This window comes from Polyodon spathula, chromosome 11 (genome assembly GCF_017654505.1).
Source record: "Polyodon spathula isolate WHYD16114869_AA chromosome 11, ASM1765450v1, whole genome shotgun sequence".
NCBI classification, from domain to species: Eukaryota; Metazoa; Chordata; class Actinopteri; order Acipenseriformes; family Polyodontidae; genus Polyodon; species Polyodon spathula.
The window spans coordinates 42,872,040-42,888,941 of record NC_054544.1 but is presented as its reverse complement, the minus strand read 5'-3'; the positions used below and the strand labels follow the sequence as shown (position 1 = coordinate 42,888,941).

General features: G+C 40.1%; 1 protein-coding gene across 1 annotated transcript in view; it reads left to right on the top strand.

The window, feature by feature from the left end:
* The first annotated feature begins 1,340 nt into the window (after positions 1-1,340).
* LOC121323298 (unconventional myosin-VIIa-like) overlaps positions 1,341-16,902 on the top strand; it is a 36,304-nt gene continuing 20,742 nt past the window's right edge. Inside the window, exons 1-21 of the mRNA XM_041264277.1 lie at positions 1,341-1,358; positions 2,186-2,287; positions 2,773-2,925; positions 3,368-3,552; positions 4,492-4,613; positions 4,709-4,851; positions 5,986-6,099; positions 6,455-6,608; positions 7,643-7,719; positions 8,017-8,136; positions 8,967-9,109; positions 10,047-10,257; positions 10,980-11,115; positions 11,544-11,737; positions 12,390-12,527; positions 13,002-13,160; positions 13,295-13,387; positions 13,688-13,782; positions 14,166-14,250; positions 15,023-15,241; positions 15,920-16,114. Of these exons, the coding sequence (XP_041120211.1) occupies positions 1,341-1,358; positions 2,186-2,287; positions 2,773-2,925; positions 3,368-3,552; positions 4,492-4,613; positions 4,709-4,851; positions 5,986-6,099; positions 6,455-6,608; positions 7,643-7,719; positions 8,017-8,136; positions 8,967-9,109; positions 10,047-10,257; positions 10,980-11,115; positions 11,544-11,737; positions 12,390-12,527; positions 13,002-13,160; positions 13,295-13,387; positions 13,688-13,782; positions 14,166-14,250; positions 15,023-15,241; positions 15,920-16,114 (2,856 nt within the window). The remainder of the gene's footprint in view (positions 1,359-2,185; positions 2,288-2,772; positions 2,926-3,367; positions 3,553-4,491; positions 4,614-4,708; positions 4,852-5,985; positions 6,100-6,454; positions 6,609-7,642; positions 7,720-8,016; positions 8,137-8,966; positions 9,110-10,046; positions 10,258-10,979; positions 11,116-11,543; positions 11,738-12,389; positions 12,528-13,001; positions 13,161-13,294; positions 13,388-13,687; positions 13,783-14,165; positions 14,251-15,022; positions 15,242-15,919; positions 16,115-16,902) is intronic.

Genomic DNA, 16,902 nt, shown 5'->3' with positions numbered 1-16,902 from the left:
GTTGCCAATACTGTTCAAACACTAAGAACTTAAAAATATAAGAAAGTTTACAAACGAGAGGAGGCCATTCGGCCCATCTTGCTCGTTTTGTTGTTAGTAGCTTATTGATCCCAGAATCGCATCAAGCAGCTTCTTGAAGGATCCCAGGGTGTCAGCTTCAACAACATTACTGGGGAGTTGGTTCCAAACCATCACGATTCTCTGTGTAAAAAAGTGCCTCCTATTTTCTGTTCTAGGCTTAATGCAGTAGTAAGCGAACCCCTGGGCTGGACTCGCTGATGTTTGCCTTCACCCTTAAAGGGAACTTGGGGAGTGAGTTCATCTGACCTCTAAATGAACAGAGGACGTTTCAATAACTAATTCCGAAGTAGTGTGTGGGTTCTTTCCCAGCGTATAATGAACCGTGGTTGAAGTTGTGACAAAAGTGAGGGTTTCAATGTGCTGTTGTTCCCTGCACCTATAGGCAGTACCAGAAGATCATGGAGATTACAATTTACTACTTCCTCTACAAACGTCCAGGTTTCTGGCATTTGTACTCTTGTTCCGCGGTCATTTCACTTCAGCAGTGTCTTCTGGATGAACACGTGTCGCTGGCAGCAAAGGTTTCAAGTAGTTAGTGAAAGTGTCTAGTTGCTTAACGAAAAGAAAGAAATAAGAAAATTAGAGCATAAGAACAAGAGGCAGCCATTCAATGCCCAATTCCTGGTAGATGACTGATCCCAAAACTGTTAAGTCCGTTCTTAAAGGGGCCCACTAACTCAGCATCAACACTGAGGGTTAATAACCAATTATACAGCATCCCCACTCTCTGCTACCCTTGATCTGGCATAAAATGTGAAGATCGATTGAGGGAACTGAAACAGGAAACAGGGCAGCAAGTATGTTTTTACACTGAGAAGGTTGAGTGCATGAAATGGGTTAACAAGTCATGTTATGGCTGCTGAATCATCAATCTGACTTTCTGCAGTCAATCACCCTCTTCTTGCTGTAATATTTCTCGTGCTATGATGAGTATTATAACATTAATGGTTATTGACTTGTTTATTTTGACTTTAGTTACACCTCAAAGAGGAAAAAGAAGAATTCCTTAAAATGATGGTGTATGGACATTGAACCTCAAATGAATGCTATGACTGCTGTAATAAGATGATAAGTAATGTATTCAGAGTCTTCAAATCATTAACTTTCAACACACTGTACTCTGACTAAGGGTTTAAACATGTCCCTTGATTACACTGGCACAGGCCACACTGCAGCTAATAATTCTTTGAGGTGATGTAATGATCATCTTCTCTGTGTTCTCGTGCTTGCAGGTTGCCGGGAAGGAAAGACATATCACCATGGTTGTTCTAAGACAGGTACGGCACCTTACACAAGCCAGGTTCTCTGGGAAATATGTATTTATCATTAAATCATTTGTATACATTTCTGTATGAATGGATTGCCAGGGAATAAGAGGACATAGATGTATGCATCACAGTCCAGCTAGAGCATTTAATTTCAGGGGCACTTTTGTTAGGGCAACCCATAAACGCTAGCCATTGAAACGGAGCTCTGCTTTTCTTTCTGACCCATCAATCCATCCATCAATCCATCCATCCATCAATCTCACCTATACCTGGTATAAGTACAAGCCTGCATTCCCACCCACTGCTCAGTTAAGCAGGGGTTCAGGTTAGCAGGGGATCTGTTTAGCAGGGGATCTGTTCAGCAGGGGCTCTGTTTAGCAGGGGTTCAGGTTAGCAGAGTCTCCGTTTAGCAGGGGCTCTGTTTAGCAGGGGCTCAGGTTAGCTGGAGCTCAAGTTAGCAGGCGCTCAGTTTGTATTAGCTGACATTCATCGCCAGGTGATGCGCAAAAGCCCCCACAAAAAGTCAGAAACCAGCATAGGAATACCAGGACCTTGCAACCCTGTGCATTTGGAAGCTGCAAACAGGTTAGAGACCCTTAACTTGCTAAGAACTGACTCCATCCAGAACCACAGTTTAATGGCACTTAGTTTTGCTTTGTGCTGAACAGCACCCAAGCCGTGCGGATATGGGACCATTTTTTATTACCCTGTTCTGTGTTATAGCTTTCTTACAGGCTCAATACTGTTATGTACCACTGTAAAGCTATCAGTTCAAATGAAAGAGGCAGGTGCATTTCTCTATACAATGCCTAAGTGATATCTTTATGGGCCCGCAGGGAGATTATGTTTGGCTGGACTGCGGCTCCGGGGTGCTGATTGGCGCAGAGGTGAAGCTTTCTGATACTGGACAGATGCTGCTGGTCGATGATGAAGGAAAGGTCAGTCACAAACCTCCCAAAACTGTTTTTTGCTTAAAAAATGAGTGCATGTTGTTTTTCAAATTTGAGATTTATTGTCGGAAAAAAATTGTTTATTAAAAAACAGTTTATTTCTATTGCTCCAACCCCACCTCAGATCTTGTCCTTCGTTCTTTATGCCTGAAACATATTTGTAGCATTAAGTCAAGGTCGTCTTATGCACATTGGAAGACACAATAACCACTGCTAAAAACAAATCCACCACAAACCTCATTGATAAAGGAAAGTACCTCTCTTTGTTTTAAGCTTTACCTCAAACTTTATGAATGAGTGTTTGAGAAGTAATGGATGACTATATACAAGTATTGTGACATATTGTGACTGCCTGTACCTTTTAATGAAGTGTAGTCAGCTTTGCCATCATTGCCTATGTTTGCCTGAGTTGGATCTTTGATAGAGGACGGATAACTTCCAGTACTGGTGATTTATCCGTGCCCTTGTTTCAGGAACGTTGGGTCAACACTAAGACTCAAAGCTCCATTAAGCCAATGCACCCAACTTCAATCCGTGGAGTTGATGATATGATCCGCTTGGGAGACCTCAACGAAGCTGGGATCCTGAGGAATCTCATGATCCGGCACAAGGAGAACAACATCTATGTAAGTTTCATATACAGTTCTGATAAGGGGTTGGTTTTGTGTGCATTTTGTATAATTCTCTATTGCTGTTTCTTCTTAGATTGTTACCAGGCTATTTCAACCACAGGGGCTGCTTCTGAAAATGCTGGGTTTCTGTGAGGTGGTTTTAGTGTGCAAATGTTATTTCTAATGCTCTGCAACTAGGGCAAATTTGAACAAATGGAGAATATCTATAAAATAATTAGTAAGCATAGTAAAAAATGATATATGCCAAAGCAACAATAGAGAATGGTAGACAGAGTGCACTCAACAATAACAAGCTTGCATAAGGTTGAGATGCTATTATATTTGGGACCTGTTTCACTGTTATGGTCCTCTCCAATGAACAGACAGCAGGCTACACAGACACTGAGATATATACTGTAGATATGCTAGATGTCAAGACCCCTATCTGTCTCTCCAGACATACACCGGCTCTATCCTGGTGGCAGTGAATCCGTACCAGCTGCTGCCCCTGTACACTGCGGAACAGGTACGCCGCTACACCAACAAGCGGCTGGGAGAGCTGCCCCCCCACATCTTCTCCATCGCAGACAGCTGCTACTTCAACATGCGGCGCCACCGCAAGGACCAGTGCTGCATCATCAGGTGACACCTGGGAGCAAGGAGAACTGGGTTACTCTCCAGCTTGTCTGCATTGCTCTTTTTTCGAGCTACTATATTGAACATAGTGAATGTAAGGAAACAAATTAATTTGGATGTCTGCGCAATACCAATTGCTATCTTAAGGCCGATCCAAATCAAAGTCAGCACTTTACGAGCGAGGACGCGAAAGCATTCGTGGTAACAAAACGCAAGAAAAATTCCAAGCGAAATCTTGCTGAACCAAAACAAGCCCTTTTCGCCCTTCAAAAAGCAGCTAAGTGGATGGAGAATCGTGGCTTGCCACCGCCTGACCAAATCTACTCAATCCCAGCTATAAATCACATTGCAAGACTTTCGCAGGACCGCATTTTATAGTCAACTTCGAACTTGTCAAAAGCTATTGCGTATTAAGCAGTACATGCCTCAAGACGCTCCACTGACCTCATATATCAAACACTTGCACAAAACACTGAGTAATTTAAAATTAATAATTTAGAGTATCAAATATTAGTTTATGTATTATTCCTATTATCATAATATATGCTGTGTTTGTTACACCCTTAAAGGTCTTTATATGGGGACATATGGAAGATACAAATGCAGATGACTTCGTATGAGAATGCCATTTTTTTCCCCCATATAAAGCAATGGAAAATATTAGAAACAAATTTCAATGAAAAATAAGTTTATTATTTACAATATTTCATACATGAAAGGATTATGCTGCAATTTTGAAAGTCCTGATGAATGATCTCATTTACTCGGCTTGCATTAACATCTTCAAATATGTCTAAGAGGTTATGAGTATGTATCCTGTCTGAATCCATGTTGGCTGTTTCCTACACATCCGCAAACACATAATCATATATTAAAATATAGGAAATTACATATGGTAGCTCTTTAGGGTTCTACTGATTCTGCTCTCCGGTCCTATTTTGACAGCGGGGAGTCAGGAGCTGGGAAGACAGAGAGCACTAAACTGATGCTGCAGTTCCTGGCTGCTGTCAGTGGCCAGCATTCCTGGATCGAGCAACAGATCCTTGAAGCAAACCCCATTCTGGAGGGTAAGCCACATATTCTTTTATTATCTCTGAGCTGAACAGCAAATTACAACAGGACATTTTTTGGGGTTATTTTTATTGTTGTTTTCCTTCCTCAGCTTTTGGGAATGCGAAGACTGTCCGGAATGATAACTCCAGTCGCTTTGGGAAGTACATTGATATCTACTTCAACAAGAACGGAGCCATTGAGGGGGCCCGAGTGGATCAGTACCTCCTTGAAAAGTCTCGTGTCTGTCACCAGGTACAGTGTGTGGGAACTGTGGCCTTGCTCACATTGTTTACACTTTACTGTTTACGCCAATGCTGTGGATATCACTGTATCCAAAAAGTGATGGTTGAGCTCTCGTGTCAGAACAACATTCTCATTCTCCTAATGGTCTTCTTGATAAGACCATGTAAAGCTTGAGGTATTTAGGACATAGTCGGTCAATTTATTCTCATCCCATTCCCAGTAGTTGATTGATCTCAGAACCTTGTCAAGTTATCTTAAAGATTCTGCCTCAATAACATGTCTAGGTAACCCATGCCATACCCTCACCACACTCTCTGTGAAGAAGTGTCTCCTTCCCTCTGTCCTAAGTCTATCTCCACTTAGTATCTCCACTATGATCCTGGTTTCTGTGTCCTGGTTTGTTTTCATTAGAATTTGAAAATACAATATGCATTACATTAGTAAGATATTTGTACAGCTTTAGTATACAGTTAACTGCAACACATACTGGTTTACCTCAGCAATACCTCAAGCCTAGGTAGCATTCCGACCATCACTTTCTGTCATTTAAAGTAAAATATTAATGTTGTTGTAGCTAACAATTAATACCATAAACGTACTTGTTATCGCTATAAAACAGCTCAAATGTGCAGGTTTGAAAGAAACACTCATTTTAGCAAAATGTATTTTCATTTTTAAATATCAGATACTAGACTAGGTAAAAGAAAGTTCTCAGTTTGCTTGCCTTGCCTTCCAGGAAATCTGTTACAGCTTCACTTCCTCAGTTACTTCACCTCAGCAGTGTCTTATCAGGGTTCAAAGCATCTTATTGGCTGCAAAACATGTCATTCATGAGAGGAAGCAGTTGGTTGCTTACTGACAGGAAATAAGGCCTTGGAAATAAGGTCAAATGGTCCAGGCAGTGCAAGACTATCTGAAAGCCTGCAAACAGAGATTACTTCAGCCTAGTGTAATACCAGATATCACATTTTAAAATGAAATGCATGTTTGCTAAAGCATAGATTTTGGGCTGAATATGTGGAAAAAGTATGAGATTACTTTGTTAGCTATAGTCACGTTAAATAGTTACAGCAATGCGTTTCATGTTTGTAAATTTGAGAATTATTGTCATGTTTTGGTATACTTTATGCAATGTTACTGCAGGCCCCACAGGAGAGGAACTATCACATCTTCTACTGCATGCTGATGGGGATGAGTGAGGAGCAGAAGAAAACCCTGTCCCTAGGAACAGCAGCAGAATACCACTACTTAACTATGGTAACTCCATAGCTCTCCTGCATGCTCACCAGTGCCAATCTGCACCACAAAACACTTTGATCATGAACAAGGGCTTCAGAGTCCTCAATGGAAATGCCATGCAACATTAGGCAGAAAATTGAGATTTAAGCACAGGATACCGACCACCCCCCCCCTCCCCCCCAAAAAAAATGCTAGTTGTTTTTAGCTTCTTTTATATCTGCGGACAGTTGACCATGTACTCATTTATAAATCAGATTTACAAAATAAAACAGAAAAAGTGAAGATAGAAATTGATATAAGTCACAGGTGGTAGATAGTGACCCACCTAATGTACCAGGAGGATATGCTGATCAGAGGTACTGTGTCTCTGTAGGGTGACTGCACATTCTGTGAGGGACGGGATGATATAAAGGAGTATGCCCACATCCGCTCGGCCATGAAGATTCTGATGTTAAAAGATTCAGACCACTGGGACATCATGAAGCTGCTGGCAGCCATACTGCACCTGGGGAACCTGGACTTTGAAGGTACTGGGCTGGAGTGTAAAGGAGGGTAGCGCTGCTTGTTTCATAAGTTGCAGTCTGTCTCTTATTTAATGGTGTATGTAGTTGCATTTTAGCACACTTACTATGAAGACAGATAATGTCGCTATGCCATGGAACCAAAACAAGAAGTTGGATACATAAAGTATGCACCACTATAAAGGTTTACCATGGTAAATTTGCATGGTAATTTTGCAGTTTTCCCATGGTTATACAATGCATTTAATATAGTTTACTAAGGTTTACCAAGTTTCTTAAATATGCTTTACATGCTTTCACTGTGCTTTACCACACTTAGCTATGCTTTTACCATGCTTTCATTGTGCTTCATCACACTTTGCTATGTATGCTATTACTATGATAAATTATTTGTTGGATTTGTTACAATAATATATTCCATATACTGTGACTGCTTATAACACAGTTGAATACATTTCTGGTGCTATGTTGATTAAACACTGGCATAGAGTATGATCTCAGAAGCTAAGCCAGGAGGAATGGTGAAAAGACAAGAAGAGGAATGATAGTCATGATACATTCTGGCTCAAGTCAAAACTCTGGTGAAAACCCAGTTACTGAACAAGTCATCCCTGAACTGCTAGAATATTCACAAAATTAATTCTGAAAAAATCTTGCAAAAGATGAATTTCTTATATCCCTTTGGACTTTGTTCATTAATAGCAAGCCCTGTAATAATGCAGTGCCAACTGGCAGTGAGATAACTGCACTGTGTTCCTTCAAATCTCAGATATGGATTGCTGCTCTTGCACTAATACAGAGTTGCTGCAATGGTGCAAAGTTTCCAGACATGCAGTGGTACACCAATTGTTAATTTACAACCATGCAGAATCATTGGATGTTTTTTTCTTTCACAGCAAAACTGAGCAGCCAGGAGTTTCAGGATCTGAGTTGCAGTTCACAGAGACTGTACATCTGTTTCCATGTCTAGTCTCCAGCTGCCTGGATTTTTCTTTTTTTTTTCTTCAGTCAAATCAACTTTCATTGTTCCATTTTTTCAGCTACTGTCTATGACACTATGGATAGCTGTGATGTGTTGTCATCTCCCCATCTCACCATTGCCTCAAAGTTACTGGAGGTAAACAAATATTATATATATATATATATATTCTTTTTGTTTCATTTAAACATGTATGTATCTCTTCCTTGATGGTATCCAGTATATAGTACTATTATTTGTAGCTGGGCTAACAAAGTAACAGATCTAGCAACGTTAGTTCAAATGACATGTGAAAATAAAAAAAAAATTAAAAATTGAGTCTACTCAAACTCCAGCTTCCAGTCTGCTTCTAACAATGAATTCCTAAACATAATATCTGCTTCTCCCAGGAGGGAGACATGTAAGAGAATGGTAAAAGTGTTTGCTTGTTGCCAGGTGGAAGCAAAAGAGCTTGAAGACAGCCTTACAAAGCGGTCCATCCTGATCCGTGGGGAGAACGTCTCCACTCCACTCAGCTTCAAACAGGCCAAGGACAGCAGGGACGCCTTTGTCAAGGTACATAGCCAGGCAGAGAGACAGCATGAAGGACAGGACAGGACAAGAGAGAAATGCCTTCTGTGCCTATAATGCCTTATAGACTGAGCGTTACACAGACAACGTATATGGAAATGGTAGCATGCTATTATAATTGAGCTATTATTCATGAAAAAAAACATCCACCTCACCCTGTTCATTTTCACCACAACATGGGTTTACAATAAACTTCAAACATCTGTGCAGGTGGGTGTCATTTTATGATAATTTGATCCTAACATTTTGGATGTCACACATCATAAGAACCATACTGTTAATTAAACACATGTTGCTGTAAAAGCATGCTGACAACAACTAAGTGTAACACAATTTAGTCAAATCTGGCTATTCTCAATTTTGGATAATCACTTGTTTTGGGGTTTTTTGTAACATTGTTTTGAGGTTGTTCAAATAAATAAATAAAATAATCCCATATTTCCAACAAAATTATCACGAAGTGTAGTTTTGTTTCAGTAAAATTAATATTCTTCTATTTGTCCCTTAAAACTGTTGAAAAAGTAAAACGTTTAATCAAACTAAAATACTGCACTCCTGTCTTATATGCGTTTCCAAAATCTAGACAAATGTGGTAAAATGATGGTACTGTATCTATGTCAGTTTACGTGGTATTCTCTAACTAAAGTTTAAGGTTTAATTACATCTGTACTATTTTATGTTTTACTAAATTGTATGGATCTACAGTGTATATTTCTTTAGGTCACTCCAATGAAATCACATATAAGTTTCAAAAATGTTATCCTGAAAAATGTGTAACATGTCCTGACTTCTCTCTGCATTTCATTTCTTCCTAGGCGATTTACGGCAGGTTGTTTGTGTGGATTGTGAATAAAATCAACGATGCCATTTATAAACCCCCCTCTGCAGACCCCAAAAACATCCGCCGATCCATAGGCCTGCTGGACATATTTGGGTTTGAGAACTTCAAAACTAACAGGTAGATTGCCTCCCCATATATTTTTGTTGGCCTGTCACACCTATACCACTGCTGTTTGTAGGAAGTATTTTGTAGCACACCGTTAAATGCATCTCATTTTCTGTTTATCCCACTTCAAAAAGTTGAATATTTGATGAATAATGATAGTCCTTAATTTAAAATGGTTCTAGCCATCTTTCATTATATGTTTGTTCTTTTAAGGGCTGTGACAAAGTGCCCGCCCCTGTGTGTATTTTCTGTATATGTTGCGTGTGGTGTTTTATGTTGGTGTATAGTCATCGGTACACGGGATATAAACGGGTCTGTGTAACACGAGTGTTTAAAATGTATATTTGTATTTAGGCACGAAGATTGCACAGCACTTCACGTGCAAGTAAAAAGTAATAATATATGAGCACGAGGAATTGCACTTTATTAATTCACGTGCAGTTGTACCGCGACTCCAATTGAATGATTGATTAGCAGTCGAGTCTCGGTACAGCTGCATAAAAGCAGCATGTTTTCACATACTCGGGGTTGTGTGTTCGATGAGTGGAGAACGGGATAGGAGACGGAGGTAATAATTGCGATAATAATACTAGAAGTAAAATATCTGCTCACCGCGTTTTGTTTAGTGTTAGTCCGTTTTGTTTGTCTCTTTGTTTTGGCTGCCAGTGCCGTGTCCTGTATTTTTGTTTCTACAACCTTTTTATTTACTGTTCTGTTCACTCATTAAATGCTGAGCGAAACCATTCGCTCAGCTCCACCAAACTCCACCTCTCTTGTTGTTTATTTCCTGGCTCTGGTCTGATGCCACCCACTCCAGCTGTCTTTGTGACAAGGGCATAACAATAATTATTAACAACCTTAAAGGTAAGAGCTTTTCAAAGTACTGTAACTATGGGCTGTTTGCACGTCAGACGCTATCAAATGGCAAGTTTATCTCTGTTTTGTGCAGTTTCGAGCAGCTGTGCATAAACTTTGCCAATGAGCAGCTGCAGCAGTTCTTTGTGAGGCATGTGTTCAAGCTGGAGCAGGAGGAGTACTCTCGCGAGGACATTGGCTGGCAGCACATCGACTTCAATGATAACCAGCGTGCACTGGATGTGCTGGCTGTCAAGCCCCTCAATGTGATTGCACTCATTGAAGAGGAGAGCCACTTCCCCAAGGTAACACCCTCTCTCAGTCCCATCCACATAGCCCTCTAGACACACAGAAAGGATAACTTTTGATGTTATTTTAGCAGGGCAGGACCTCCAACATTGGGAATATCAGGAATCCACAAATCCTATCAAATGTTCTGACTTGACCATTTTGTTATGTCCGGTGGTGCGATGGTATGCAGTGTATGGATCCCCAGTAGAATCAAGAAGAGGAAGATTAGCACTAATTTGGCCCTAGTTTACTTAAGGGGTTATTGGGTAGTCCACGATTAGTGGGGATTGTGATCTTGAAACCAGACACACATTTTTTAACTAATTATCTAGATTGCGGAGATTACACTTTCAGACTAAGAGTAATTAGGTAATAGGATATGGTAACATGATTTTAATATTATCTCTCTGATTTGGAATATGGGGTTTTATTTTATATATGTTATGTTTTTGGATTTATCCTAATTCCAGCTGACATCGGATCAGTAGCACAGCCAGTGTTTTTAGGAAGTCCCCAAATCAAGTATTGTCTAAACTTTTGATATGCTTAGTTTCTAAAATGTATTGCTCTAAGGTTCATAATTTAAGGTATAGCAAGATCACAGACCAGATACCTTAACCCATTTAAACCTGGATGCTTTCGCAATATAGAGATCCTCTTATACCATTATTCCTGGTTGCATCTTAATGTTGAATTCCTACTGGCTCACTTTCCTGTCCTGTCGGTGTTTCTCCAGGGTACTGACATCACAATGCTGAACAAGATGAACTCACATCACAGCAAGAGTAACATCTACCTGCCCCCCAAGAGCTCTCATGAAACCACTTTTGGCATCAAGCATTTTGCTGGGATTGTGTACTATGAAGCCAATGGTAGGGTTTTATAGGCTCGGTTCAGGCTGTCTATGGGGTCCTTTCTTTTCCCTCTAGTAGTGGCATGTTGGGCTCATTGGACTCAAGAGGCCATACCCTTCAGACAGGTGGAGTCATTGAACTGCCCAATGCCCTCCTTAACCCACAGTCATGGGATTGGTGGGGTCATCAAGCCATAGAGTGGGACCACCCTTCAATCAGATGGTAATGGGTCAGTTATGTTTAGTGAGGTGGTTATCGAAGTACCCCCATGCCCATAAGAAAGAATGACTGTGGCATGATGAATTGAGCCATGGAGGACATTCCTTTCCTGGCAGTACCTGTCATGTGATTCTAACACGTGCTACAGTAGTCGTTGACTTTATAGACATGCATATGCAAACAGAATAGCAGTCATGGCTTTTAATGTTTCCTCTGACCCTTCTCAGGTTTCCTGGAGAAAAACCGTGACACATTAAATTCTGACTTCATCCAGCTTGTGCACAAGTCCTCCAACAAACTCCTCAAACAGACCTTTGAGACTGAACTAGAGTCCACCACGATCAAGACCAGCAATCCCAGAATCAACACTCCTACCAACTCTTTGAAGGCTAGAATCAACACTCCTGTCAACTCTCTTAAGGTCAGCTCTACCTTACTTCAATCGCAGACCTTTTTTTCAGCAGCATTTTAACTAAAAGAAAATAATAATTCCATAAAACTAACCTGCTGTGCACTTCCATTCATTATACAGGTTTCAAATATCTAGTTTTGAAAGAAAACGTGTTACAGTTAGCATGTAGTTGTATTTTAAAAAATTGTGATACTACACTTGGTTTAATGATCTGTTTGCAAGCCATGCTATTGATTAACATGCTTTGACCCAGAAAACACTGCTGAAATGAAAGGACACCCAAGAAATGCAAGTGTAGATCATATATCCTGAAAATAAGGCATGGAAACGGAGAGCTTTTTTTAACCTAAAGTAATATCAGATATCATGATTTAAAATGAAAATACATGTCTGCTAGAACATGTTTCTTTGTAAACTGCACATATGAGACCTATGTAGCTAATGGAAGTGCAAAACAAATACGAAATATACTACTGTACAATTACTGGAAATGAGGAAAGTATTATTTTGTGAATGTTGTTGTTACACACATAAGAGGTAAGAACATGCTTTTTAAAACCTTGGTTATTCTCTAAGGTCTGGGGAGTGATAACAAACAGTCGTAATATTTGCAAGTCTATGGAGAACAGAAAGTAGAGCTGGTATCTGTTTTCTCTGACAGGCCTCGGATCCCCGGAAGCGGGTGCCCACTCTGAGCGGTCAGTTCCGCCAGTCTCTGGAGTCCCTGATGAAGACCCTAACTGTCTGCCAACCCTACTTCATCCGCTGCATCAAACCCAACGACTTCAAGAAGGCAATGGTATGCGAGAAAAGAAATTGCACTAAATAGGGTTCACCAGCTGCCATTTTATTCTTATTGATTGTGTAAGCAATCAATGTATCGATTCATCTCAAATATTAAAAACAGCAGTACAAAAATATGGCTCTGACTTACCTTTTATTGACTCGATGCAATTGCTGTAGACAACCACATTTTCAAAACTGTGTTTACACACATACTGTCATCGTCAAAAACCCTTAATAAATATGCACTCATTTTATTTTACAGGCTAGCTTTATTTCTTATATTTAATCTAATTAGTTAACACAAGTAAATACAATTGTTTTTACTGCTGCCTTTTACTGTAATTTGCTGCCTGTTCCATACTGCAGCAATAAACGTAATGAGCCAATTTTACAAAGGTCTTTATGCCTGGTATAACTTTTTTGGTTTGTTAAATACTGCATGTGTTCAAAATGACAGTGTCCATTTTCTCTTACTGTTCTCATTCAGATTTTTGACCGAGACCTGTGTATCCGCCAGTTGCGATATTCCGGGATGATGGAGACTATCCGTATCAGGAAATCCGGGTATCCTATACGCTACACCTTCTCAGAATTCATGGATAGGTACCGTGTTCTGGTGCCGACTGACATCTGCAGCCCAATACAGGTGATGTAAGGGTTTTCACTGTTAACTGGTTTACACTGAAGGGCAGCAACCAGTAATGATGCAGAGTATTAGGGGAGTTCTGCTGTAGCATTCCTTCAAGGTCATTGTTCTCTCCTGTCCTATTTCAGATCCAGGAAGACCCAGAGCAGTGCTGCTGCTTCATCGCAGAAGCAGTCATTGGCCCAGAAGGAGACTGGAAAATTGGGAAAACCAAGGTCTTTCTAAAGGTAGCGTAGAGCTAACAAAACCCCACACACTCGCTTTTCCACTTGCAAAGAGGAACATTGAAGGCTGCTCAGAGGAAATGTGAAGGTTATTAAAAAAAAAAGGTCTTTAAAGTAATTGTAGCTACCAAAACAATTCCATAAATCTTAGCCAGTTTGCACTGATGTTAGTTATATAGGTCTCAAAGGAAGTTTCTATGCCTTATTCTTGTGTTATCTGTCTGCACTTGCACTTCCTCTGTCATTTCACTTCAGCAATGTCTTATGGGTCAAAGTCATATCATCTCTTCTCTGTCCCTTCAGGATTTCCACGACACAACGCTGGAGTTAGCGAGAGATAAGGCCCTAAACGAAAAAGCCCTCCTCATTCAGAAAGTCCTTCGAGGCTTCAAACACAGGTATTTATAGCAAAGAAAAATTGGAAAAGCCAACCCTGCCTCATAAGTAAATAAAGGACAGGGGTTTTAATTTAAACATTTTAATAAAATACCTTCTTACTATTTTTAATTCAACAAAATATGGATTGAGATTCTATTATGAACATGTTCAGGGTATGTAAGAACAAACTCTTCAAAAAGATTTTTGGTATAGCGCTGGTGTACTAAAACCCATTGATTACCCAAATAAATGTCATCAATTTAAATATCCCCTTAAACCTTAAAGAATTTCATATTAAACAGACACAGATATTCACTGTCTGGGTTCATGGAACATGACAAGCTTCTACAGATGGATTTAATGTAATACCTTTAGCTAAGAGATGGTCTTCTGCCTCCTGCAGGAAGCAGTTTCTAAGACAGAGGAAATCGGCGGTGGTAATGCAGAGTGCATGGCGAGGCTACTGGTGCAGGAAACATTACAGAGTGGTAAGCCATTAAATACATGAATTCATGGGCACACTGGTTATGGACTGGGTATATGTAATACACATTAGAAACTAGGTATACTGCTTTTTTGAACCTAGGAAAGGTAAGGTTGTTGGATGTTAGCATTGTAGTGTGCAATGCAGACTGTAGGTAACGGGTTCTGGACTGAACCCTGTATAGCACTGTGGAAGGGTGTGGGTATTCACTGACATGGTAGACAGAACCAGTATATTTGCAAAACACCATATAGGTGCTTTGATCTCCCCTGTTACAAGCACTGATAGGCTGCTTCATCTCACTTCCCCACAATCAGCCTTGAGTAATCTTTTCAGAATCTGTATTTGCTGGAACAGTTACTAACCCTTTCACAAAATGATTAAATACAAACAACGATAGAGAACAGGTAAGAAATAAAATACTTTGTATACTTTGCAATTACTGTTTCAAAGCTTTGAAGTAAATATACCAGTGTTTGACTGGCCTATTAACTAGATCCCAAGCCAGTTGAGGTCCAGGCCCTTGACTGAGCGCTGAGGAAGGTAATCACCAGCCTACAATAAAGGAGGAGGTCTGGCCACAGTGATGGCCAACGAGCAGCCTATACCCACTCATTGACAGACAAAGACCCAATATGAATAAATAGGATTGTTGATCCTTGGAATGAGGTTGGCCTGACGCATTTAATTCCTGTTTACATATCTGTAATGCCACCCCTGGTGAATGCTGGTGTATTTTTCTCAAACATGTTCTTAATCTTTTCCTGTCTTCGTAGGTCCAGCTTGGGTTTGCCCGACTTCAGGCACAGTGCCGCAGTCGCCACATTGCTCGTCGCTACCAGAAAACGCGAAGCATCGTGATGCTGTTCCAGGCCCATTGCCGCGGTTACCTGCTACGCCGGGAGAAGTATAAGAAGTTGCAGGCAGTCAAGGTGCTGCAGGCACACACTCGGGGTATGCTGGCCAGGCAAGCAGTCACCAGGCTGAAGAAAGAGGTGAGTCACAGAGAGAGGCTGACGTGTGCATGTGATTTGTCATACAGTATATTATTTGTGTTATTATTATATCTATACAGGTCTGTAGCCTGGCACAGCTATTTTTTAACCTGTATTTGAACTTAGCTTGAACACCAGAATAATACATTAATGCATTTGAATAGTCTTCGGTACGTATGGCTTCAAACAATAGCCTATCTTTTTTTTTTTTTTTTTTTTTTTTTTTTACTTAACAGAATGTGTTTTTATTTCATAATAACCAAGTTAGTATCAGTTTGTTTGTGACCAGAAAAAAGTTTATGTTGCCAGATCTATATTGTATAGTGTATAATACAGGCATTAAATCATGCACCAATAGAGAACAGGGGCTTTCCACTTGAAGTGAGGAGTTGAAGATTATACTGCACCATTTCTGTTCAAGCACTTGTGCCTGATCATGCTTTTGCAATGTTTACTGTAACAATAAAGTTATTGGCATTGTTAGTTCTTAAATGAGTAAATGTTCACTCTGAATGATAGTGACTCAACTATGGAGCAATGGAATCACTCCGCATGATAGTGGCTCAACCATGGAGCAACACAATCACTCTGAATGATAGCAAACACCATGAAACTGTAAGAGCAATGTAAAAATGACAAGCTACTGACTGGTAAACCGTTCTGTCCCCTCCCTTGCAGAGACACCTCTCCGCCCGGGAGAAGGCAGCCCAGGAGCTTGAAAGAAGACGTCAACAGGAAGCCATCCTCCAAAAAAAACGGGAGGCCAGCTCTCTCTCAGATTCCATCAGTGACCAGGAAATGGTGGACACCATCTTCGGTTTCCTGCCCAGTATGGTGGGGGGGCAGGAAGGGAATGCTCCTGTCGGCTTTGAGGTCAGAGTTCATGGTTTGGTGTTGTTTTTTTTTTGTTTTTTTTTGCCTGGCTTATTTAGAAGCCATTGAAAGGTCACATGGTGATATGGATTCATACCTACCTCACTCTAATACTGATATGCATGTTATTGCAATGTTTTAGAGCTGTATTTTTAATTTTTAGTGTTATTAATAGAAATGAAAATGGTAGTTGTATGTAAATGCCAACTGCTATAAAAGCCTTGAAAGCCAATAGTCAGAACAATACAACCACCTTGAGGTATGCTGTAGTTAATATTACAGACCACCACCTTGGAGTACTCTATGGTAGTGTAAAGACTAGAAAACTCAAACCACCTTGAAGTAAATCCAGAACTGGCCTATAATGCTACCTGTAACTCCACAGCATTAAAAATAATATCATAATAAAACAATTAAAAAACTGATAACATCTACTAATTTCCCCTTTTTGGAAGTTGTTCACCCTTAACTGAGATCAACCGTTTGTCCAAAAATATGTGAGATTTGCTATTTTAAGGGATTTTATTAGCAATTATACAAATTATGTTTTTAGCAAAAAAAATTTAATTTTAGGTCCAACAAGTTTTCGCATTCCGACACCTCAGATAGAAGTCTCTTTGTCACCGGCTGGCATCCTGCCCTTATCACAAAAGAAATAAGGTTGGTTATAGTCCAGGCACCTTAGACCAAAACCACGTTTGCGAGTGCAATATTATTGATCATTCCTGGGTGTTACTGAAAAAACAGTGTCATCGTAATCTCCATCCTGTCACCAATAAAAACAGTGT